The sequence below is a fragment of the Nothoprocta perdicaria genome, unplaced genomic scaffold (genome assembly GCF_003342845.1).
Source record: "Nothoprocta perdicaria isolate Ctin4 unplaced genomic scaffold, notPer1 scaffold_7, whole genome shotgun sequence".
NCBI classification, from domain to species: domain Eukaryota; kingdom Metazoa; phylum Chordata; class Aves; order Tinamiformes; family Tinamidae; genus Nothoprocta; species Nothoprocta perdicaria.
Genome location: NW_020455976.1, coordinates 2,731,896 through 2,757,267, shown reverse-complemented (window position 1 = coordinate 2,757,267; position 25,372 = coordinate 2,731,896). Strand labels below are relative to the sequence as shown.

Genomic DNA, 25,372 nt, shown 5'->3' with positions numbered 1-25,372 from the left:
TGGCTTTTGAGTTTGGAGCAATAGGTGCTGCAAGGAAAACTGTAAGCAAGAAATCAAGGAAAAGCCATCTTATGCTTAGTGAAATTAAAAGTATACTTGCTGAATCTGTGAAAATGAATCTGATGGATGGACAAGCCTGCGGTCCCTTTTTAAAGAAAATTACCAGTGATCTCAATCTATCCATTTTCCAAACTGGAATAAGTGTGACTTGCAACCAGGCATTTTAATGCATTTGCTGCATGTTGCAGCTACAGAATGTGCTCTTTCTGCACCACCATTCCAGTTTGTGCATGTCACTAACTTGGACACGTGATTTGTACTTTCCAGACTGCTGTTTGTACTTCTGATTTGAATATTATCTCAAGGTCAGCAATGACACATAGTTAAAGCAGCGAGTTTTACAGTGTCACTCATACTTGCTGCAGGCCTGTACATTATCCTGTAGGTGTAACACACATTATACATCACTGGCACTACGTGTTTGTCTTCCTGCCTCTTGAACAACCTCTATTGTTGCCTTATACATACATGTATGTATGTGTAAATATTGCAAAACTTGTAACAGGACTTCAGGAATGACATGTCCAGAAATACTGCTACTAAAAATGTCACCTCTCTAAGCCAGGGCTTAAATGTTGTATGAGAAATTGCAAAAGGCAGTTTCCATAAGTAGCATCACGTGTGTGGTGAGACCAGGAAACTCAACCACCACCTGGGTGTGTTGCCTTCTCAATGAGCCCACAGYTAAATCCTTCCAGTATTTCGAAGGGAGAAACTGGTTCCTGTATCTCGTCATTCTTTGACAAATTATTGATTGTGCAGCAAGTCTGTCTTGCTTTAAAGACTGGAGAATGGTCTTGGTTTAAAGACCAGAGTGGTGAGTGAGTGGTACCAACCACTAACCAATTTGAGGCCCATCAGCTAGAGGATAGAAATTTAAAAAAATAAAGAAATAATAATTCTGGAGACATGGGCACTTCTTTTGGTTTTCCTATAAAGTCATGGCTGGCCATACCTGGTGGTGTGGTAGCTGTCAAAACATTTTTTAAAAGCTGCTTCTCTCTGTTTTTTTGTGAGATATCCCACATTGACAGGATTTTAGGGCATCTGAAGTTACTCACTGTGAAACAAAGGATTGCTGTCTTTGAAAAGATGTGAAAATTGAGGGGTAAATGCAAAATTCAGTGTGCTTTGGATCAGGCATTAAATKATTTGATATTTGCAAATGCTTTAAATTTTTCAGACAAAAAGCTTTGTAAAAGGAAAATAATGGTTAATAAAGTGTGACTCAGAACTAACTACCTCTGCAGCTTTGGCRTAGCTTATAACTCCTGAAATGCAAGCGTGAAATGTGGAATCACATGGGATTTCACTGTCTCAAATTTCTTCTTTCTGCTTTTGCAAAGCCTTGTAAGTACAGAAGTCGCCATGGACTTCAGAAGTAGTATGTGTTTTTAATAGCCTTTAATGGTTACCTTGAGCTTGCTAGTCTCTTCAGAGCTCTGCTTGATGGACAAAATCACACTTTTATATATACTGGCTAGATAATGTTATTTCAAGTCCAGGAGAAATCACAGCTGGTTCAGCATAAGAGCAAGGGAGGAAATATTTTGGAGGAATACCACTAGTTTTTAGGAGACAGAAAGGTCTGGGGGAAGCTGCAGGATAAGAGGCTGAAGATATTTTTAGATTAAACCAAAGGAACAGTTTATATAATTTTAGACTGTGTTTGAGTCAAGCTGCCCATGGGGACGGTGCGGGGCGAGCAGGTTCTAGAGCCTGTCTCCCATCACAGGGTGAAATCAAAGCTCCCTCCTCTGCTCTTTGGGAGCAGCCGTGCTGCTGTGGAGCCACCCCAGGCCCTCTGCACATGTGAGAGGTGCGAGAGGCAGCAGCTTCTGACTTATTCTCTTGCTCCAAGGCTGCCTTTCTGCCTTCCCTCTGTCAATCTCTTGTCACCCGTTCTTGGTGATTCTGTTTCAGTAAGGCTGAGCTGTGTGGCAGTTCACGCAGAGTCTGCTTTTAATTTACTGAGGAGATCTCAGTGTTGAGCCAAAATGAATAACAATTGTGCTGCTTTGGAGATATTTTTATCATCCTCTTCCCCTTGAATGTTTGCTTTCACATTAAAAATTGATCAGTCTCGAGGTGGTTGCTTTGYTAGCAGTCTCTTAGATTCTTGAAGATTAATTCCTGCATTTGAGATGAGGGCAAGATCTCTTCATTTTAGACATGGCTGTGAGAATATGCTTTTCTATGAGAACCAACACCCACTCTTCACTTAGAAGTCCCTTCCTGCCCCATTTCATATTTGTTTCTAAAGTTTGCCTGAAGAGGCACCATGGAGAGATGCGTGTTAGTGTAACCACCCCTCTGCCTGGCATAGGGGCCTCATGCAAGGTCRTGCTTGTAGTTAGCAGTAGTGTCTGTTACTGTCCAAACACACAAAGCTGTGGTGCTTAGGGGTGGACAGAGTTTTGTCTGCCTCCTTTAGCCAGGAACAGGGGAAAACTTCAGGATAAATGAAGGCTGCAAATAATGGYCCTTGTTCTGTGCTAATGAGCTTAAACTATTAAGCAGTTATTTTGACAGACCATTTGAGAGGAAAAAATATAGTTAGATCTTGTGGGCCAGAGGGTGAGAGATGTGACTGAGACACACTGGAACACCAAGGGAACTRGAGAAAAGTGATGGAGAGAATTGTGGGGTATGGTAAACTTAAGCCTAATAATCATGTTGAATGTAACTGTTCCTGATCAGGCACATCAGTTCCTAATCCTGGAAGTAGTCTGAGTTTCTCTCGAGACTCACAAATGGATGGGGTTGAGGCTCTGCAGAAAGGTGTTCTCTCATCACCGACCTAGTGTCTGTTTGCTAACAAGTGTCCRTGCGAGTTCATTACAGTGCATGGTATTTGACTGTTTCACTCCCAAGGTTTCCATGGGGGAATTTAGCCAGTGAAGTAGGATCTGGGAATTCTGTTAATCTTCATCAGGACAAGATGGGACCATTTACGGTAGTGGCTGAAAAAGTGGTTTGGCAAATCTTGCTTTGGTTGCTCTGTTGTGGTCTCGTCCAGTTCATGATGTGCTGGTTTCTGGGAAGCAGTTGAGCTCTGTTCTCAAAGGAAACCACAGTGAGCACAATGTGCTCCCGGGCAGCACAGCTGGGGAACCGAAGCAGTGGCCACAGGTAAATGAAGGCTAAAGGACGTAGTCAGTAGAGAGAGGTTTTTGCGGAGCAGGTCATAGTCTTGCTTTTACCTACTGTGCTTTATCCTGTCCACAGTTGATTCTTTATGGACTTCCACTCTTCTACTTCACTAGTTGTTATTCTCCTACATTCTTAGCTCTGCTCTACTTTAAAACAAACCCATCTTTTTTTTTTTTTTTTTCCTCTCCCCTTCCCCTTCTTCCCCTTTCTTGCTTCTGCTGCTGTTACCCAGTATCTTAGCTGTGTCCTGGCCACAGAACCTTTTGTTCTAAATCCCCTTCTTGGTTCCAGACTTTCAGACATGCTGCTCTTCCACAAGAGGCTTTTACATCCTACCTACCCACAAAACTTATTCTTTTTTTTTCTCACTACTATCTTCTCTCAAAGATGATTTTCCTGTGTCTGTCTTCATTTCTTGAGTATTCTTTATCCTCTGCCTTTTGCCTTTTTCTTTCCACCACAGAGTTCTTGAGAGCATGACCAAAATGTGAGTAAAATGGGAGACAGAAAATAAATATTGTTCTTGCCTAAAATATTACTAGTTTCCTCCTTTCCTAGAGCAGTGCCTCAGTTTCAATTGAGATTGAAATCCAATCCCCAGTGCTTGAATTCTTGAATGTTATCTTACAAAGCACTTATATTCCAATCTCCTGCCATATGCCCTGTAAAGGCTATTCCAAAGGAAGAGAATTCTCAGTATGTAATCAAGTAGTTACTGTATGCAATAAAGGCGGTTAGGAGATCTTGCTATTGTTAAGAAAGATCCTTCTGATACTGCTTTAAAGCCTGAGATGTTGGTTAGGTTATACACAACAGATGCATTTTGTTTCATTTAATAATTCATAGATCATTTTAACAAAATCATCTGAATTCTTCTTCCTCTTGAAACCGCCTGGAATTTTTGCTGTCAGCTCTAGTATGGCTGAGGTTTCTCACCACTTAATTTCTTTTTTTTTTCTCTCCCCATGCAGGTGGATTCAAAAAGTGACCCAAGCTCAAAACGGATTCACAGTATTTTTAAGGAAGCAGTAAGGATGCTGCAAGAAAAAGGAGTGGTTTTCCATAAACCTAGTAGCTCCAAGGACTTATACCACGTAAGGAACTGAGCTGTTATTGCAAACCTGTTCTGTGGGAACCTGTGTTGTGGTCTTAGTAGAAACATTTTGGAAGGGGTTGCTGGGCTTCTGCATACTCTCTGTTTATTCAGAAGGTTTATCTGCTGCATGCTTCCCTTCTACCTCTTACAAAACCCACCAAGTTGCTGGGGATTTTTGTTTCTTTGTTTTTTGCGAGTCAGTGCTAGTCTCCATCGCTGCTACAATTCCAGGTGCAAAATTGTGCACTGACACATCAGTGCACGCTGAAGTCTGGGACCTGGGACAGTTCTCTTTTTTTATCAGGAGTARGTTGAAATTTGGTTTTCTGCTGACTCGCTGTCTTCTAGGATTGTTTCTAATAAATCATATTCTTCACCTCAGTCATGAATGCTGCTAAAATTACTAAAAAATCAAAGATTTTACGTTTGTCATTAATTTTGGAGTAACTAAAGCATGCAATTCACAGTTATGACAGTGTTGGTTTAGAATGCATCATGGCTTTGGATTGTTTCTTAACAGCCCTGCTCTCTACTGCAAAATAGACTGCTATAAACTGCCCTTTTCTTTTGTTTCTTCTAGGTGACTGACCACGATAAGGAGCTGCTTAAACTGACCCTAGATGTGATCAAGGAAGACTGTCGAAAACCCAGGCGTAAGTAGCAGTGCAATCAGGCCCCTCACGAGCTGTGCTCACATTGATGGCAGTATCTCCTCCAGCTGCTGGGTTAGATGCAATTCTTGTCCTTMCCCCTGAACTCAGGGCTCAGTTGCTGGTGAAGCTAATCAGTGTAGCTAAAAGGAGGAGTAATATATTCTTGTGAGCGTGAGAGAGAGGTAAGTAGGGATTTTCAGTCCATATGAAAGACATACACTTTACATAGCTTCCAAGTTATCCCTGTCCCTCATGCGTTGTATTTTATTATGGTAGTGATAGCTTGTGCTTGACTTGGATGTCTACTAATTACACTCAAAGTGCTACAGAGTTTTTTTTCAATTCACTGGGCAGAATGTGACAGCAGGGATCACTTGCTGCTGGAGTGCAGCTGTTTGTGGGATGGAGCACACTGTAGTGCAGAATAAATGACTGCCTAGAATTCATGATATATAATCTCCAGTCTGCTTGTAGCCGTATACTGTAATATTATAGCACTCCCTTCAGCAGGGGGCTGCTGAAGTCCTTATAGCGCTTCAGGAGATATTGGGAGATTCCTCCAGTCAATAAAAGGAGTTATGTCAGAAAAATTGGGGCTTTACAGATTCCTGAGGCCTCAAAGCCATACTGACCAAATATGAACAAATATTAACTGCATTGCAGAACCCCTTGTTCTCTGTGAAGCTYTCCATCTGCACACGGTTACTACCTGTAAGGAGCACAGTTTCCAAATCAGTCTCTCTTTCTCTGTTGACTTTCAGGAAGACTCTTTCGGTATTCTGGTCATTAATAATAGAAAATTTCAATGTCATCACCTGGAAAAGTTGAAACTCTGGAAAAAAGATCCAAAGACTCGAATCAAAATCAACAGGATGTTTTTATCATCACTCAATGCAAGAGTGAGCTCTAGTCTATCCGTTGGTCCCCCTCTAGCGGGCAGATGCAGTGTTAACCAGCTGCTTGGCCTGGGCTGATGAGCAGGCTCTTAGTGAGGAAATATGAACGTGCCAACACATCGAGTTCTTGCCCTTTTCCATCAAGAGCAGTATTAATCTGCCATGACAGGAAGACTGGTTTGCGATAAAACCAACCTCTTCTGTCCAATCAGTTGCATCTTTACTGGCTTTCAAGGCAGAGCCTCACCCCATTGTTTCAGTTGTGACGCATTCTGAGACCCAACCCAGCTGTCTGGAACTCCTGTACATATATACGTGCATATGTATATGTACATATATATGTGTATATATATTAAAAAATAGTTTCAACACAACTAGTCAAAGCTTCACAAAACCTGGTCAATAATATGCCTACATGGCAATGCTAGCCTATGGTTCTAGCTATTTCCAAATAAAATGATCTTCAAAGCCCGTATGTGAGGCCGTTCTGAACGTGTCTGGAGATTCAAGACAACTGGGGAGGATGATGCAGTCTGATTCCAGGCTGAMCTGTAAAATGAGAGACTTAATCTAGTTCTGTTTCTTTTTGTGTCATATTGGTTCTGTTTCTAGACTCAGGTGAGGCTAATATTGAGACAATAAAAACAGAAACATTTAAAGTTACATTTAACATGTCCCAAACATAGCCTTGTGCCAAGTGCCCATGAATATAGAACTCRTGTCTTATTTAATGTTGGAAATCGGGCAAGAAAATTAATCAGAGCCTGCCTTTCTTCAGGAGATAGGATCCAAATCCCAATATGTTAAAAACAAAGACATTTTTAGGACAGCATCATTTTATTATCTTTTGCTGAGAGGGCTATGTCCCCTCAAAGGTGGTGGGGAGTTTCTAGGAGTAGCCCAGGAGTATTTCTGGGATACCTGGATACCTGCAGCTGCTCCAAAATGCCATTTCCCACCAGCATCTAGGAAAAGGCTCTGCTCTCTGGTGTTGAGTAATACCTGAGTCACTATAYTTAATTCTTTGTGGCTTAAGCTAAGTTACTATGGGTCAGGGATGGGAAGTCTGRCTTTGTTATGACAAACCTATGACTAATGCAAAATGCAGCTACCTGCTTTTGTTAAAGCAGGTAACCATGGAGAGGCAGCGCTCTGTTCTGTGCTTATCCCTTCTAGGACAGTGGTCTACTAGCTACTGGCCACCGAGACCTTTCATTACAGCATACCACGGCCTGGTGAAAGAAATGTGGAGAAGAAATTATTAGCTTGAAACACTGTGCAGTTCCTCCCAAACTGTGTATTTGCCAACTCCTAGTGCCTCCGTATCTCTACCAATGACTTTTCTCAGAAACTTCTAGGGCTGTTTGGGGCCCCGGAATTCACTAAAATGAAACAAAAAGGGCAAAAACAAAAGCCGCAGACCTCCCTGGCCCTAGACCTTCATGCAGATTTCTCAGTACCTTTATCAAATATCTCTTTTATCATGTGAGCAGAGGGTGAAGAGAGTCATGTGTGCTGCMGGCCTCATCCGTGTGATGCTTCCATTCGTAGGCATGGAGGAAGAGAAATCTCTGCTTACAGAGCTCAGCACTGGGGAGGCTGGGGGGCTGCTCATGGTAACGAGCGGGTTCGTGGCGGCTGCAGGGGGAAACTGCTGCCAGGGCCAGGTAGGCTGCAGCTCCTGGCTCTGCCAGGGAGCCTCCTGAATCAAGGGGAGGATGGAGCAGCCATGTACAGGATTGCAGCCTGTAAGGACCCCTCTCTGCCTTGCCCTCCAGGAARGGGGACTATCTTCACATTCTTGTTCTCTTGTATTTTCAGAGTTCATTCCTCTTAAAAGGAGATTGAATTTAGTACTGAATTTCATGTCCTTCTGTGACCAGTAATGAATTGCCTCAGACTGCATTGCCAAGTGAATGCAAGTTGCACTGTGCCAGTTAGGCCACAAGGTGCCAGCATTGGGCAAGCAGTCACCACTGGCCACTGCCTCCCTTGTATCCTAGGCATTTTTGAAGCCAGGTGTGGATAAAAGGATTTTCACGTGTTATTTTTGCTTCTGAATAAATTGTAGTTGCAGCAACAGGGCAGCTTGTAGCAGAGGAACAGTGGGAGTTATTTAAGTCCTTAAGTCACTATCTTCATCAACCTGTACAGGATGAGCCCTGTATACTAGAAGGCTGGTGATTATTCGTGGTCATGGCTAGGGTTGCAACCTTGGCAATTTTTAGCATGATCAATGGGAGCATTTGGTAACTGGAGAACTGTGAATGCAGAGTTGGATCCCTTATCTCTGTTCTAATGTCCAGGTGATCTGCTTTTGTATCCCAGTTACAACAGTTAATAGGCAGCAGTTAGAGGCTGGGGTCCTTCCTCCAAGTGTGGCTGCATTTTCCCTTGTTTCTGCAGATGCTGAGAAAGGCTGTCACTTCCTGCACGTCCTGAGCTGCGTGCGGCAGAGCTACCATCCCTGTCTGTCTGAAGCAGTGATGCACCGTGTCCTGGAGCTGCTGGAGAGTAACAGCGATGTTATCAGCACGATGGAGGGATACTACACGACCTTTTGAAGAGGGACAATAACATACGTTAGTTGCTGGGCTGCTCAGGGTAAAGTCAGGAAGATGAAGCGGTTGAGAAGGAGTCTAACTCAGAAAAGCTGCTGTTACCTAATGTAATCTAGATGAAAGGAATAGGATTCTGATTCTTCAAAGGCTACTTTTGTTCACCTTCTGAGAGGAGTTATCCAAATACTTTGTCTTAAAATTTTTGCAGACTTATATTCCTAGAAACTTGTATCAAACTAGTCCTGGGAATMGTGCAACAGGGGAGCTGGGAAGTTGGGCTTCTTCCTTGTGTGCATGTTCTTCCCTAACTAGCAATAAGGTGTGATGTGGCCCTCCTCACGTTTACATCCAAAGAGAAGTCAGTACTTCTAAAAGGAGCACGTTTTACAGTGTGGTCACATCAGGACTTGCTGGCTTAAGGACTGATCTTGTGACCTTCCAGGTGGTGTGATATCTGTGCATCTTTTATATATGCTTAATAACAACTGGAGAAATACCTGCAAGCAAACAATCGGATGTATTTGCCTGGCTTTTTTTGCAGTGTTGGCATACTGTGTATGTATGTATGTTTCCTGAGTGCACTGTGATCCCACAACTAAAGCAGCTGCCACCTTCAGCAAAATAATGTTCAGGAATGCATCCCATCCTACGGTTTGCCCACTGCTTGCAAGGCATGTTTGGATTCCCTTAACTACAGTAGGCTCTACTGATGCATGTTGTTGTGGGTTTTGTTCAGACCAGAAGTCTCACAAACSAGCCATTGTTTTGCTGTTTATTTTTAAATTGCTTCCTACACCACAAATGGTGAGCCCTAAGTCTGCTGCTATGATGAAAATACCAAAGTCAGCAAGACCCACTGTAATCTCAGTGTGATGTAGGTTTTTTTTGTGTGTCTTCCCCTCCTTTGTGGCTTTTGGGGAAAACACTATCCATATCACTSTCTGTATATGTGTGCCAGCTGAAAGACACTGATGAAAGAGCATTGGCCTTAGAGAAAGTTAAGATGCGGGACGTGCAGGATTCATCAGAACTCTCCTRTGTGCCAGAGTTCAAAGCCTGGAGCTGTTCTGTATTTATGCTTAAAGCTTCTCTGCTGCAGGGTCTTGTCCAAGTAATCTGTTTAATTAATGATGCGAAAGTGATAGCTTTAACTGGAAAAGAGTAGAAAAGATTTAATGTGTCCTTCCTCTTTRCTCTGCTCCTTCCCCAGAACTGCTGAAATCGCAGACTCCCAGGAGGCAGAGCTAGTGGTAAAGCCCTATAAGGACTGACAGAGCAGGTAAAAATAAACCATCTGCATGAGGAAAGCCAGCGAGTAGCCCCACATGTGCCAGGTCTCTGGTATGATGTTATATTACGTGCCTCGTTCCAAGCCATGGCTGCAGTGAGATACAGGCTAAGAGAACGGCATGACGAAGTATTTGGCATTTGCCTTGAGAGGCCCGTGGAAAACTCCAGCCTTAAAAAGGTGGTGCATTTGTCCATGGTGTAAAACTAGGTGTAAGCCATTCTTTCACTTTAATTTTTCTGCTTGCTWCAGGACTCAGGTTGACAGGTTGCCGTTATTTCTAGCACTGCCGCTGTGTTTAGAGTTAAGTACTRTGTATTCTATAGACAGAGGAGATAGGAATTAAAAAAACGTGGTAGAAGACTTTCTGTGAATGGCTCTAGAAAGCARAGAAAGAAGTCCGTGTTCTGAGTAGGAAGATGGGGAACTATAAATTACACCTACCAAAGGTCTGGCTAGTCATACTGTCACAAGGGATATTTCCTTTCAGATTCCTGCTCTGATACTGATCAGCTTGAAGTGTTGCTTTAAGACAAAGGCTGCCCATGGGAGAAATTTGGGATATCGATTCCCATTTTTAAGATTTAGACTCATTCCAAGAATTAACCATGTATTACCATTTGGTTATGGACAAGGACGTGAGTTTAGGGATAGTCCAAAGGGAAAGTATGAATTGCCCTGGATAAGTAGGGATGTGCCAATAACTGACTGTGCTTAACTTGAGATGTTCAGCTGGCCATTTTTGARAGGTTCTGCTCTGTTAGCAGAAGTTGACTTTACTGGGAAAGGGTTAAGTGAATCCTGCAAACTCCCTAAGAAAGGTGATCTAGCTTAGAAGAGAGGAAGGCCCTGGTTCTCCTGGGGGTAGCAGACAAGTGTGTGGGCTGGATGAATTCTGGGGAGGAGCTCTGTGTGGCTGAGTCTTGGAGGGAAAGATGGTCTTGATGGTGTTGCTCTTTGGGGTCTCTTTAAAATAAGTTAAAACACAATCATGCCAAAATAGGATTATATTTTGGTCCCTGGCAGCTTGTATAGTTATGCCTGCAGCATCTGATTTCTTCTGTTGCCTCCAATCTAGACTCTGTACCTTCTGCTATTTTGATCTATACATAAAGTGTGTCTAAAACTTTCTGGAAAGAACCTGGTTTTGACAGTTATTTAAGCTGATCTCTGCAGCAATGCAAGGGTCTTAGGAGGTGAATGGTGCTTCCTGTTGGAGATTGCTCCCCAGGAACATGAAAAGATTCTTCTCACTTGAATTACCTTGAATTAGGGAAACAACGTTAATAAGTGCCAGGGAATTTACAGTTTCTATGTGCATTAAAGATTAAGGTAAAATTAATGGAGGAGCCTAGATTTGAACTAGCCTAATTCCAGTTCTGTGCAGCCTAATTCCAGTTCTGTGCCTGAAACGTGCTCTATTTTTTCCACAGTAGTCACCCAGCACAGGCTACCGCTTGCTCTAATCCAGTGCATTCCCCGTCTTGTACCTACAGGGAACAGCACAGGCACATGCCTGCCCAGCAGTAACCCAGCTAGCTGGGGAGCACAGTAAGTAGCTTGATTTTACCCATTTACTCAGTATCTCTACAGTGTGCTTCTGTGACAGCAGTCTAGACATACCCATGTTGGTATAAGTCACCTTTATGCAAGTCTAACTACACACACTAGGGCTTTTACTGCTAATAAACTGTCTCTCTGTTTCAAGATTATATCCTTAACCAAAAGAGTCGTATCATGCACACAGTTAAAATTCTTAGACTAAGACCACACCTTAAAAATATTGTGTGGAGCATTTAGGGAAAGCACACGCTTTTGAATTAAAARCTCTCAGAGCAACACAATCATTCCTGGTTTATGAAAGGACTTTGAAGGTGGCACTTTAATGTAAAATTGACAAGTGAGAATTCATGCTGTAGGACTGTGACATGGCCAGTTCTGGTTTCCATAGGAACAGTTATGGCAGTAAAAAGCAAGTAAGGTAAGTAAATGGAGTCCTTAAAGCAGGCAACGTTTGTACGTTATCTTAAAAGGTCTGTTTCCATAGAAATTGAGAATAAAAATTACTAAAGGTTCTTAATATTCTACATTTAATGCTACTAATGCCACAGAAAGGTGTTTGCTTTTCTGCAAAGGAAACAAAGGGAAGAACAACTCTACCCTCAGTCCCACCAGCTCTGCTCAAATGGGAAAAGAGGGGAGGCTGCTTCATGCTGCAGTTTCTCTCTGTTGTAAATAGAAGGATAAAGCAATTCCTTATGTGTAGGGTGTAATTCCCAGTTTTTGCTAACTTTTATCATTCAAAGCTCTTGAGATCTGTCTGTAATACAAATAATGATTTCTTAAAAACAGAAATCTGGATCAATGATTCCTGAGTGTTTGAGTTCTCAGATTTTGCATTGTAAGCTTGTGTATGTGTATTACACAAACATCTGGGGAAAAAAAAAAATTTACTAAAGTAATATATGAAAAAAAGATTAAATTTGGCTATGTGACCTTAAGCTGTCCATTTTGTGGATCTGTTCATGCTTGTTTATTCCAAAGTTGAACGCCAAAAATAGAAGTTGCTCATTTACTATTTAGCATGGGAATTCAGCAAGCAGCCTGTGGGGTATGGAGCCACGTGGATAACTATGCGACAACGTATTGCAAACCTGCTTGCTGCAAACTGTTGCAAACCTGCTGCAAACTGTTGTTTGGTTTACTTTGAGGGTTAACAGCCYTGTAGGAAAAAGATTTTGTGGCTAGAAGTAATTCTATCTATGTCCTTACCTCTAAATTGAAAGGGAGCAAGTTCAGGTCTTGGGGACAACCTGCATTTTGAAGCTTCCTGCCAGCGCGGTGCTGTGTTTCCCTTTCTTCCCGTCAGGTCTCCACCCTTCCTCTCCCAGCCTGGAGGCTAGTGGGCAATAAAAGTTTAGCCATGTGAGATAAAGGAATAAGTACAACAGTAATTGGTTACCATCCTCTAGTTGCAGTATAGCAACTAGAAATTGCATGACAGGTACATTTTTGTGTATGTGCTCCATACTCTCTCTCCTGTAATTGTTGTTTCTCAGAACTCCTAGGTGCAGGTTCTAGCAGGGGTCCAAGTGTGAGATTAAAAATTCAAATATTTGCATCTTGCCAAAACCTGAGCGAGCACCAGCCGCACCCTCAACAGAAGCCACCTGCCTCTCCCTGCCACTTTCAGATCCTTGCTCAGATTTCATCACAGGCAGGATTAGTGAAGCTGGCAGTTGCTGCAGACTTTTCATTTGTCTGCTAGTTAAAATATCAGGCTGAAAGTAGATATACTAAGAAAATTACAGTGATATGATTGTAGTTTGTGTGTGGGTACATGTCAACCTCCTCCCACCATTGCACGTGACTTTGTAATTTGTTGGCCAGTTGTTCTACGAGTGGCCAAGAAGCCTGAGGTGCTACAGTCCTCTGGGCTTCCTGAGACAGATGCACCAGCAGATGAGGGAGGCCCAAATGAGGGCCCCTGTTGAGGGGAAAGAACAAACTCAGTCGTGCACCAGTTGAGACACCTTGCACAAGACASCCCCGAGAAACCTGCGTCTGTATCTTTTTTATAACCATAAGAGCTTCTACTTCTGCAAGGCTCTTTGGAGAAACAATTATTGTTTGCTGAAGTTTCTCAGTGGAGCCGACACRGATGAGGGGAAACTGAATTAAACTGGTAGAATCTGGTAAGGATACAGCCTCCCCGTCCAGGTACAGCGCTGAGAAACGGATTGTCAGGGATGCCAACCCTTCCCCAGGAACATCTCTTAAGCATGCAATGGGGACTACACTAATCTAGTTACAGTAACTTACAAGCTGAAACCAGCCCAGATTAATGAGAGTGCCTGAATATAGCCAGGAATTTACTAGTGAAAGAAATAACCTAAAGGAACAATTTTCAGCAAGCGCTGAATGCTGAACACTGTGGTGCCAATTAACCTGGCACAACATGTCCTAAAGCTCTTGTTTCAGCCTGTTTTTTTTTTTTTTTTTTTTGTTATTGATCGCAAAAATGAACCCTCCTTTTCTACCAGTTACAAGTGGAACTTTCTGCCAGCTTAGCCAGGGATGAGCAAGCTGGGGATCGGCTGGTGTGTAAAAGCCAGAGCATCTCATTTTCTTACTTGAAAACTGGAGGAATGCCTGGAGATAAGCCACTGTGTGCACAGAATATTTAAATGGAGACATAGCTTTTAGGTCATTTTGGGKTTTTTTTTGTCCCATGAAAAAGGAGAGGAAAGTCTTCCACCCCTGCTGTGGACAARGTAAGATAAACCATAAATATATATGTCACTGCACTAACAGTCCATGTGATTACATGAAGCCTGTTTCTGGCCTGGGCAATTCACAGTTCCTCCCAAAGTAGAGGCTTTTTCCAARTATGAAGGTGTAATTTGTAAATAAGAGGCAGAAATCAGTTCCTGCAAATGCCTCCCTCAACAACGGCATCATCCCTGCCTCGCAGGCTCGCTCGCTTTCCAAGCCTGCTTTTCTTGGCTGCCTATGTAGGTGTTAAGGAGATGAAGAAGGTGCTTGGAATTGGGCTCTTCTCCTGTTGTCAAAAATSTCATTCACAGTGAGAGTGTAGGAGTTGTCCTTGCGGGCCCGTGAAACGCTCCTTTGTGGTGATGTCCCCAAAATCCTGAACCATAAAAAGCGAGCTGGTGTTGTCAGCCCCCACTGCTGACAAATATTCTTATTTTCTTCCCTCACCTTGTCCTCCTCCTTCTCCCCATCCATGATGTCTTTTAAACTTGACTCCTGCTTCAAAGTAGTTATAATMCCCCTCTTTGTTCTTGTGCGAGCTCAGTGATCCAGGACAAACATAACGGGAGCAAACTGATATAGAGGAGTTTTTGCTGGAGCTATGGTTGTAGGAAAGGAAGAGAAATACAGAGGAAGCAGAAAGGAGGATTTAACAGAAAGATGTTTGAAATTAGTCCTGTTGACAAAAGCTTAGAAATAATTGGCTAATGATGCTCCAGACATCTGTTTCAGGACAGGCAGCAGGTGTAGCATATAATGAAAGCAAGAACTTGTACTATTTTATTTTCTGCAATTAGAAAGCAGGGAGGAAATGAGAACAAGAAAAAGAAAGAGTAAAAGAACATTTATCATAAACACATGGACAGATTTATATACAATGTAATTTATAACAATGTAATTTATATGCTCTTCCTTATACTGTCCCTTAGCGGTTCCTCTGTTCTGCAGGGTATTTTGCCTTTGTTAAAGGAGTGGTGCAGATGCTCACAGTTAGGTGTTAAATAAGAGTTGGCCACCAACGTGTCTTTGAGGATCAATGTTTCCAGGATAATGTAATGGCTTCTGGAAGCAAGTACTGCTTGGTATTTTATGAGGGGAAAACCGTGAGCATACTCGTGCTGCTCTCTATAATGAAGTGTGATGGAGACTTTTTTTCTGCAAAGACGTGCTACAGCTTTGGAGTGCACAGGGAGTGTGTCCCCTGCTTTTGGGAAGGCAAAAATTGCAGAAATGCTCCTCCTTGAGGAGTACGAGAGCTTTGAAGGTGCTGCTCTGAATGAAACCTGAAGCTCAGTGCTTTAAATAAACTTCAAAGGGGATTTTGTGCAGACTTGGGATATTTTCTCTTCTTGCCTGGATGCTATATCACTAACTGAAGGAAATTACCCTGGGGGGAGAAGTTGCTCTTGTCTCCTGGGGGCTCTATGTGTGTTCAGCTGCCTTTTAGAGACTGTCCTGCAGAGGAGAAAAGCCACTTTACAGGAGGTTGAGAAAGGCTCTGGTCAGTGAAATGGTCTTTAAGGTTTCATCTTGGGGCTGCATGGCCATGGCTCAACGCAAGCTTATGGGATGGATCCAAAAAAATGACTGGAATTAACTGGACAGTATAGCAGGCAGTGGCAGTGCTCCAAGCTGAACAGCACTGCTACAGCAGCCCTGCCAGAGAAACTATAGCTCTGCTTTCCATGAGAACTTCTCTGCTTTTGGATGATCTCATTCTTTTTCCAAGCAATAAATATCCTCCATGGTATTTGGTTTTCCAGATACCATTAGTGATAGCAGAGTCTAACCTGGGGATGACTGAAGGAAAAAAGCCCTACTTGTATCTGCCTCTGGGATGATGTTGCTCTGAGGAGGTCCAAAAGCCCTGCTCTTAAAGAAACTTCTCCATGTTGGGAAATCCACTTTGCTTTTGCATGAAGGTAATTTAAAAGGGGGAAAAAAATAACAATGCAGTTCACTGCTGAGTAGCAGGAGCTGCAGATTTTTTATGCTGTTGAGCTTGTGCTTTTGTCATCTGTGGCACAACTGCAGTTGTGTGACCGACTTTTCCATAGGTTTTATCAATAGATTTTTGCAATTCACAGTCTACCTGTCAAATATTCTAGGTTGGATATTGGCAGTTAGGCTCTATGGCCTTCTACAGGGGAGGTGCAAGCAAATGAAATTACTGTTCAGTTTCAGAAGGGATTGAATGAGTGAAAATAATGATCAGGGAAACTGGAGCCTGAAAGGGACTTGGCGGGGATTCTAAATCTGATAGTATGGACGGTTCAGTGTCCCATTATATACTTAGAGGTACCATAGGAAGAAAATGCATAGGAAGACAACTACTTCCAACATTTACTTCATTTGTAACAAGCCTGCATTTTCAACAACAGATTTCCAAATATCGTGTAGTGAGTGAGGCAGGAGCTGTTATCAAAATGTCCTCTTTGGGGAGACCTAAATCAATGACAGCATCTGTGAAGTAACCAGGGGAATCTTAAGCCAAACCTGTGAYTCATTTGATAAGCTTCAGCTGTCCCAAACATATGCCTGATATTTATATTATGCACACAGGAAAGTGTGGTTTGGGTTTGCTATGTTTTATTTTTTAACAATATCATCAAATATCCACAAAGCCTCTATAACAATGGAAAAGAACAAGGTGTACTTGGATGGAAAACAGTCTGCAATTTGCTACTGCTATCCTAAACAGAACATGCACATGCACGTTATCCATAACTCCTGTGTGAAAGGCCTGAAAAAATAACCACAGTCATGAAAAGATTAAATTCTAAGCTATCTACAGGATAACCTACAATTTAACTGAAGAGAGTGAAGCATCTCTTTTACAGTGTAGCTAGATGCTGTTAGGAAGGCATTATGCTGCTAGCAGGGAAAATAAGGATTTTGATTTTTCTGTTACAGTGGGTAGTGCAGAGGGGCTGGTGGAGCGATGCTCTTTGGGGAGCTGGAGGCTGGTGGGGAGGAAGCTGCTGCTGTGCTTAGGGGACTGCTCTGTGGGGACCACAGCTCGTTCCTTTGCCTCCCTTCTACCGCTTTATCCCTGGTGTGAATTTCATTTCAAGAGCAGTAGCTTCCCGAGAGGCTGAGACGTAATTTGGCCTTGAAAAAAAGGGAAAGAYGGTTGTGTTTTGCTTTATGTTTCAGCTTTGGAGATTTGAACGACAGATAAGCTCTACAGTTCCTATCACTCGTATCAAAGGACATCTATATGGAGACTGCGAGGTGGAATCCCTGGGCGGGAAGCAGCTCTTTTTAAGACGCTGGGCTTTAGTGAGTACAGTGGCCCTGATGTGAGTGTAACAAAGGCTCCGTGTTGCGCTGTGCATCAGAGCCCAGCAAGCCCTTCAGGGCCCATCCCAGCARATTATGTAGCTCTGGTTGCAGGAACGAGCTGGGTGCCTAATCTGTCATGCACCGCACTGAGACCTCCCCTGCCCGCTGCGGCCAGGCTCCCGGAGCCCTCGGCACAGCAAGACATGGAAAACCCCAGGGCTGGTCTCCAGGACAGACTGAGCTGCCCTGCTCTGGCGAATGGAAAAGGGAAGGGAAAAAGGAAAGGCTACCTTAAAAGAGCAACTTGAGCCACTACAGAATGAGTTCTTGGGCTATAATGCGCTGGTGAATATTCAGGGGATTTCACTTATCTGCAGTGATGTGCCATGAATTAATAAGAGACAGTAAAAATGGGCCTAATGGAGCACAGAAAAGTCTGTCSCTTGTTTTGTTTTCTCACTGATTTCATGATCCAAGTGTTTTCAATTTACAACTGAAATGCCTGTTTACGAAAACAGTCAGCATGACAAAATCCTCTCAAGCTCAAGTCGTGTTCCAGTTCTGAGACTGTCGCACACATTGTCACGCATGACTCTCTGCTGTAATTGGAGCAGAACTTAGGTCGCTGGCAGTAGCTATATTAGAGCTGCAAGGCCAATCTTATTACCTGCTTGGTCAATAAAATAACTCCTTGCCCAAAGACCTGCAAATAAGTAGAAAAAATAGCTGTTTAAAAATAGTTTTTTATCTGAGTTTTCAAAGCTCTGAATTTCCTGAGGAGCTCCTCACGTTAATTTTATTGAAATCTTGAGTTTGCAAAGATTAATAATTAAATTAATGTTAATAGCGTTATTAATATTTTTAATTTATTAATAACAGTAGAGGTATTCTATGATAAGGCTTCAGTAATTGAGACTTTAAGAAAAAAAAAGAATATAAATACTAGAAGATAGAGAATAAAGCCCCCAGAATCGTGTTTTTCCTGGAGCTCGCAGTGTCCTGTCCTGGGTGCTCACGGGCCCAGCCAAGCGCAGGCCCTGCACCCATGGGGGTCAGTTACCCCAGGAGGCTGCCGGGCTCCGAGCTGCCCGCTCTGGGTTTCCTGAGCCCCAGCATCTTGAGCTCGGTCCGCAGCACAGGGGYTGGGCTGGCACCAGCAGCTCCGTTTTCCCAGCTGCTGCCTGAGAGGTGCAGGTTTTCCCAAGCCTTCAGTGTGAGGGGTTCCAGTTATTTTCTGCTGGTCTTGCAATAGTCTGGGATCAAGCTCCCACTAGCCTGGGTATTGTACTTATTTATAAAAAGAGCCCATGACCCTAGCAAAATACATTGTTCCTGGAGGGAAGGATGGAACAGACAGGCAGTGTGAAGTCAAGGGTGCTCAGTTAGCTCAGCAGGTGATGGAAGAGCAGGACCAGGTCTGTACAACAGCTGAGTAGACTGCAGCTAGACCACATTGTGCAGAGTGGTGGAGATTTAGGGTTAATTGTCTTGAGCAGAGGAGAGGTGACTTAGGGGCCAGATAACATGACAGAGCGGGGAAGGCACCAAGGGAGCACAAACCCAAAGCAGCAGTGCCAGGCTGGACTAAAAATAAAGCTCCTTCCTTGCAGAGAGGTAGATAAGACTACTGTAGAAAGATGCCAATTGACAGGAATGGCAGGAAAGGCAGGGCAGTGTTTGGATCGTTATATATATGTGTGTGTGTGTGTGTGTTTCCTTTACAATTACATACCTTGTAAGTTGACTAAAACCAAACACAAGATGTTGGGAGGAGCTTTTATTTATTTATTGGACAGATGATAGAAGAGGTTTGTATGTAGCTCCGGTTAAATGTTTCTACTGGGTCACAGGAAGGAGGTATCCAAGACTGGAGGTCAGGCGTATTTTTCTCAATAGGTTATTTGAATATTTTCTGTTTTCAGAGAAGAATTTTCTGTTTGCTCTGCCCAGCAGGCTCTCCCTGACCAGTCTAAACAGAAATTGTTCCCAGTGTTGGTTATTGCCACACTGCCTTGTGTCAAGCAYGATGAGGTTTAGAGGTGAGAAGTCCCTCTGAGAAGTGGAGGGAAGAGGTGAACCCGAGAAGCACCCACGCAGTCGGGCGCACGAGCTTTCCCCGCTGCRCCTTTTCCCATTAACAGAAGTCGGTCTCCCCCTTGCCAGCCCATCCTGGGATGGGAGCTGGAATTCTGCTGTTTTCTGGCAGCTCRCTAGCTTGGTGTGTGTTCTGGTATATGGAGCCTGGAGGAGCAGAAGGCACAACCCAAATCCTTCTCCAGCTCAGATAACCTAGCAGCTGCTCGCAGGGCGAGAGGAGCGATTGCAAGTGGGCTTTTCTGTTTCCACCTGCTATAAAGAACATAAATTCTTTGCAGTACTTACAGTATATACTGTAAATACTTACAGTGCCAATAATGTTGAGGACCTGCTTCTGGCAGGATCTTCTGGGGCCCATGGTAACTGGATMGGGGTATCTTTCTCTGTGTGTGTGGCTGCATTACACAGCACTTGCCTAGATGCCACCTGGCAGCAGCCTGCACCATGTGCTGATGCCTTTGTTTCCTTTATAAACTGCCTGTAGAAACCAGCTTGGAGCTTCCTTGTTTCCAGGAGTCAACCTGTAGGCTACCCCATCTATGGGTCTTTAATTCCAATGTCTATCCTAATGCTTTACAACTGTTACTGAAGAGCTGGTAAAATTTGCTCATAGTAAAAAGAAATCATGTGGGGATGAACAATGCTTTTTCCCCAGGATCTGGGAGTTTTCTAAGTGTCTGGGCTATAGCAGCTCTGTGGTCATCAGGGGCCCTCTGGAAGCTTATTGAGAAAGGGCTTGGGCTGCTGTTGAAGGGCCCTTGAGCCAGTGGAATATTTAGAAATCTTTGTGCCCTCAGTTACTGTGCAGAGTTGCTAATGACCTTCATAAAGCTGGCGGGCTGGGCAGCCCTGCCCAGGCTTGCTTTCTGGAGACAAGAGCCTCTCAGACAACCGTGTGAAGGTGGGAGACGTGCCTGGATAAAAGCAGCCTGATTTCTAGGGCAGGCTGGTTTTGAAGTGTGAGGGCGCAGGGCCAGTTCCTAGGTACCTGTGTGTAGATGGAGAACTGAACTGGGGCTTGCACGGTGACAAACCGCTCAGATGGACGGTTTGTGCGGGCCTGGCCACTCTTGTGGCTTCACGCTAGGTAAGGGATGGAGGAATCGTGGCTGTTCCTGAGAGGACAAAGGGATAGAGGAATCATGGCCGTTCCTGAGAGGACAAAGGGATGGAAGGATCGTGGCCATCCCTGAGAGGACAAAGGGATGGAGGAATCGTGGCCGTCCCTGAGAGGACAAAGGGATGGAGGAATCGTGGCCTTCCCTGAGAGGGCTAAGGGATGGAGGGATCTTGGCCATCCCTGAGAGGACAAGGGGATGGAGGGATCGTGGCCGTCCCTGAGAGGACAAGGGATGGAGGGATCGTGGCCGTTCCTGAGGGTACAGGCGGCCTCGAGCGCCGCGTGTGCCCTGGCCACGGGTGCGTGGGGAGGACAGTGGGGACACTGCGCAAGGGCAGCGGCAGCGGGGGGGCCTCGCGCCGCTGCCGGCCCCGCTGCCGCTCGGCTCCCCTCAGCGCCAGGGCCCTCGCGCCCCGCTCGGCGCCGCCGCCATGTCGGGCCGAGCGCGGTCCCCCCGGCCAGGGGCGGCGCCCGGCGCTCCCCGTCCCGTCCCGTCCCGCGGCGGCTCCGCGCCCCCCGGGCCGCCCGGGGGCGGGGACGGCGGCGGCGCCGGCCCCTTCTTCCCTGCCGTCCTCCCGCCCGCTGCCGCCGCCGCACTCGGCGCGCAGCCGGAGGCAGCGGGCAGGGCGCGGAGCCGGCGCGAGGGGGAGCCGCGGGGCGGAGCCGCAGCCGGGCCGGGGCCGCGAGCCGCCCCCCGCGCCGGCCGGCACCGCGGCGGAGCGCAGCGCAGCGGGCCGCGGGCAGCCGCCGACATGCTGTCCTACAGCGTGCTCGACGCCACCGTGGTGGACGTGGAGAAGCGGCGCAGCCCCTCCAAGCACTACGTGAGTAGCCGCGGGGCAGCCGGGCCGCGCCGCAGCGCGCGGCGGGGGCGCTGCCCTGGGCGGGCAGGTGCGGGCGGCGGGAAGGGCCGCGACCCCCGCGCCGGGCGCCACCAGCCGCGCGGGGCTCCGTCCCTTGGTCCCCTCTAGTTGTGCGGGTTTCCCTTCGGCGTTTCCGTGCTGAAGTTCCCTTCCCTCTGCACGGTGCATCTGCAGGATGCAGCCCAGCACGGGGCAGGTCTGTGAGCTGCCCTGTTCCAGCTCCGTCTGGGCACAGCATTGCAAACCCTGTCCCGTAAAGTTGCAGGGAGACCTTACTGAAGCCGGCAGCTGGTTGGTGCAGCTATGGGGCAGACCCAGCAGTTGGCTTCTCTGTCACCTCTCTCCTTGCTCCCTTCRCACCTGGCTGCGGCGGCGCAGCCTCTGTGAGGGTTTCCAGCCGCCCTCCAGCCCTCCCATGCCACGGGATGCRTGTGGAAGTGTCGCTGCCTCCGGGAGCTCGCAGCCTGCAGCGGGGCAGCTTTTGCCCATCCACATTCATAGAAAAACCATATTTTTTCCTCTGTCTCCCTCACCCTGATTTGGGTRTTAACTAACTAAGAGCTTTAATTCTGCTCTCAAAATGCAAGCTGAGTTTAAATACTTAGAAGACTGGAGTCTGTGTGCTGGAGGTARTCACCCTGCTCGGGTAAGGAAAAGCCTGAGGGGCTGTTGCAGCCGATGAGGAGTCACCGCGAGTGCTGCCTGTTTCCTGGCTACCAGATTCCTCTGGAGCCGGTCACCGTTTGAATGGGCTGCCTGCAAGATAAGGCTGGAGATGGGACATGAGGCTGGGGTTGGCGTTCGRTGTCACTGAGCTTTTCCTCTGAGACCCGGTGGAGCCGTAGCCCGGTTCAGGGCTAGAGGGCACTGTGTTGCTGAGAGAGGCCGGCTGGAAGCGGCAGCCTGGTCTGCTGGGGACTCAGAGGTCCCGTGCTCAGGTAAGAGGCACGGAAGCCTTGGGGCTCATGTCTTGCCAGCCAAACGTGTGTGTTCGGGGACRTTCGTCACTTCTGTGTGGTAAAGACCTCTTCAGCTGTTGCACGTTGTCGCTTTGAATGTGGCAGGCACAGCTGAGGGCGCTTATCTCACCTGAAAGGTGGTTGCAGTTTGGTATCAGAGCCTGTGACCCCTCCATGGAGGAGTCTGGTAGTTCTGCCAAGCCTCAGCATACACAAATGAAGGGTAGCAACACCTCCATGATCACTAGAAGATACTGGTGTTAATAATTTCTTATCATTTTGAAGGTAACTAAAAAGTAGGGATGCAAGCCCTGTCTTTACAGATTTGAAACTAAATATATTCCCTGTTATCTTGTTGAAATGCATTTCTGCATTTGATTGGTGGCTACTGACATTGCTGCTGCTAAAATAGCAATGCCAATCTAAACTGTTACAACAAAATCTGTGTACTGTTTCTAATGGTCAACCTTTCCCTCCATCCCTCTCTCTGTACAGCTTTTCTCATACTGTTTTCTATATAGTACTTCCATGTTTTTGTCCAGAAAAATGCAARGCTAAGTGGTTGGTTGTTTGAGTTGCGTTGTGTCTACCTTACATCCCACAGACTCCCAATCTTTGGTTGTGCAGTATTGAGTGCAATAGTTTTAACTCACAAATGAGCATTGCAGTAATTCAATTAAAAATAAGTCATCCATTTCCATGTCAATCTCTTGCTTTTAGATGAGCAGATTAACCCAGAGGTCTAAAAGTCCTGGTCTCTTCATTTCCTAGATTTAAGCAGATGGTAGTTTGCAGCAGCTCCATGGGYTGGAACCTTTCATCCCTCTTGGGTTGATCTTTTGGGTCAGCAGTGGAGCCTAGAGGAGATAAAGGCCAATTAGGCACTGTGGATCCCCRAAGAAGGCTAAATGTGAGCAGCAAACAAGTGCCTGCAGTGCCTGGCCTAGATACTGGGAGTCATTCCCTAGAAGAGACATTTGTCAAGACACATGGACGGCGTTTGTGGCCTYGGGAAGCTAAAAGAAAGGAGGCAGCTCTGTGCGTCCGCTTCTGTGATCGCTGTGCAGGAAACTTCTGCGGAGATTAAATACCTCGCTGGAAGATTCGYAGGGTTCTGCACACGGGAAGAGATTAAACTCTTAGATCCAGTACGATTTGATATGGATGCAGGCAGCTGGCCCTGGGACCCCAGCCAGCCTAGGGACCTGCCGTGGAGCCATGCACAGAGGTTTCCATCTGGGTGCTCTATTGGCTGCCTTTGCCGTGGGTCATCCCTAGGGCAGCACATTGCTGCTCTCGGAGCTTTTGACTTTCTAGATCCAATTTATTTTCTTTTTCGATAGAGATATTCCCTAAATATTGATTGTGATTGATAAAGAAGGTCAAGTCTGGGTTTGTTGGAAAGACCCTTGGCTCATGAGGGATCATAGGCTGGCTGAGCCATGGTGAGGTGACGCTGGCTGGGTTAGGACGATTCATTGAACAGCTCCAAGTGCCAGTTCTTCATTCTGCAAATAGAAGGCTGACAACAAAATCCCTTTCTCCTCTCCTGCTACAGTTTAAACAGAAACTCTTTTTTCAGCTCTTCAAACTTAATTTGTTTGTGAAGTGCCTTCCCTGGCTCTTATTGTGATCGTCTGAATTGTTCAAAACTAAAAAAAAATCTCAATATAAAAATAGGCTCTTTATTTAAAAAAAAAAAAAAGAAAAAAGGGGGAGGTGAGGAAACAGACAGTCGATGCCTGCCCACTTTATCCATCCATAGTGACTTAAAGAAGCCACGTTGCCCTCTCCCTGTTTCCAGGCTGTCTTTGGGCACTCGTTCCCCCATGCCCGCCGGGCTCCTGTCATGCAGGTGCCCTTGGTTAGGGCAGAGGCCGTTGGCACCTCCACCTGCGCGCGGTCTTGCCCTCAGCCTGGCCCCGCAGACGTTTGTTGGAGGCCAAATGCAGGGGGGCCCTCCCTGCCCTGACCGRTTGCCCCTCCAAAAAGGATGGCACAGTTACTGATGTGCGTTATCTCGCTAGACACTTGTCTGCTTGGGGTCATTGCTGAGGTCGCTAAGTGTGTCAGCGCTAACCCCGGGGCAGGGATGTGCTCCTCACTCCCGATTTTCCCTCTCTGTGCTAGTCTAGTCCTGCTGTGGTTGTTGCAGTCAGCTCTGTACAGTGTGGAGCAAAGCTAAAACTCATTTACTTTGGATGTGGCTGCCCTGTTTCTTCCTAGCTACGTGAGTGAGCTGCCCTGCTGATTTAAGCCACATGAGAAATCTCCATATTGCCCTTGATTCCTCCCCAAGGTGAGTGTTTCCTCATGTCATCCCCAGATATCTTGTGGTGGCTCCTGTAGGAATCCATCCCCGTGTTCCTTGGGGTGGTCGCTGATCTCCTGGGGCTGCTGGCATTTCCCTGCTGGAAAAGTGCTGTTCCAGGAGAGCTTGAGTGCCCTTGTCACAAGTGACCTGCTGCAAAATGTCAGTGTGGTCAGACATAAAACTGGCACGACCAGATCACTTTTCTCAGCTATCCCTGCCCACTACTAAAGGGGTAAGCCTAGCTGTTTTGGTTYTGATGCTTTTACTTTGCAAAGCTGGAGAATGGGAGCCCAGTTTCTTCCAGAGTGGATGTGACAAGGCCCTCCTGGATCTCACACAGCCTTGGCCTGAAGGTACAGCTCAATGAGGGACTGGATGTGAAACAGAAGGCCACGTTACACGAGCAGATGGAGCAATTATTTAAGGCTTCTGATCTGTTTTCTGCCTTCCCCCTCCATCCCATTAAGAAACACTGTGTGGCTTGACTTCTAGGGCCTATGATCTGGTTTGACTCACTGGTCTGAATTACTATCTTTGCTTCGGGTGCTGGAGGAGAGCCAGAAAGTTAGCAGGCAGCTCCATGACTTCATCATTCCTCAGCATTGACCTTCCATGCATTGGAAGCATTATGTCAAAGATGGCTGTGATCCCCTGTGTGCAGAGCAAAGGAGAGCTCCAGAGGGATGTGATGAGGAGAAGACATTCCCTTTCTCTCATAGTGGCTTCCCCTGTATGTAGCCACCACCCTGTCA

The 25,372-nt window shown here is 45.8% G+C and overlaps 2 protein-coding genes across 3 annotated transcripts in view; both read left to right on the top strand.

The window, feature by feature from the left end:
* The window catches only part of STN1 (STN1, CST complex subunit), a 37,253-nt gene extending 25,548 nt beyond the window's left edge, over positions 1–11,705 (top strand). For both annotated transcript variants that reach the window (XM_026050717.1, XM_026050716.1), the window contains 3 exons: positions 4,185–4,307; positions 4,890–4,962; positions 8,265–11,705. In XM_026050717.1, the coding sequence (XP_025906502.1) occupies positions 4,185–4,307; positions 4,890–4,962; positions 8,265–8,422 (354 nt within the window). In that variant the 3' untranslated portion in view covers positions 8,423–11,705. The remainder of the gene's footprint in view (positions 1–4,184; positions 4,308–4,889; positions 4,963–8,264) is intronic.
* A 9,530-nt stretch (positions 11,706–21,235) lies between these two features.
* The window catches only part of SH3PXD2A (SH3 and PX domains 2A), a 218,978-nt gene continuing 214,841 nt past the window's right edge, over positions 21,236–25,372 (top strand). The window contains exon 1 of the mRNA XM_026050650.1: positions 21,236–21,308. Coding sequence (XP_025906435.1) covers positions 21,237–21,308 — 72 coding nt within the window. The 5' untranslated portion in view covers position 21,236. The remainder of the gene's footprint in view (positions 21,309–25,372) is intronic.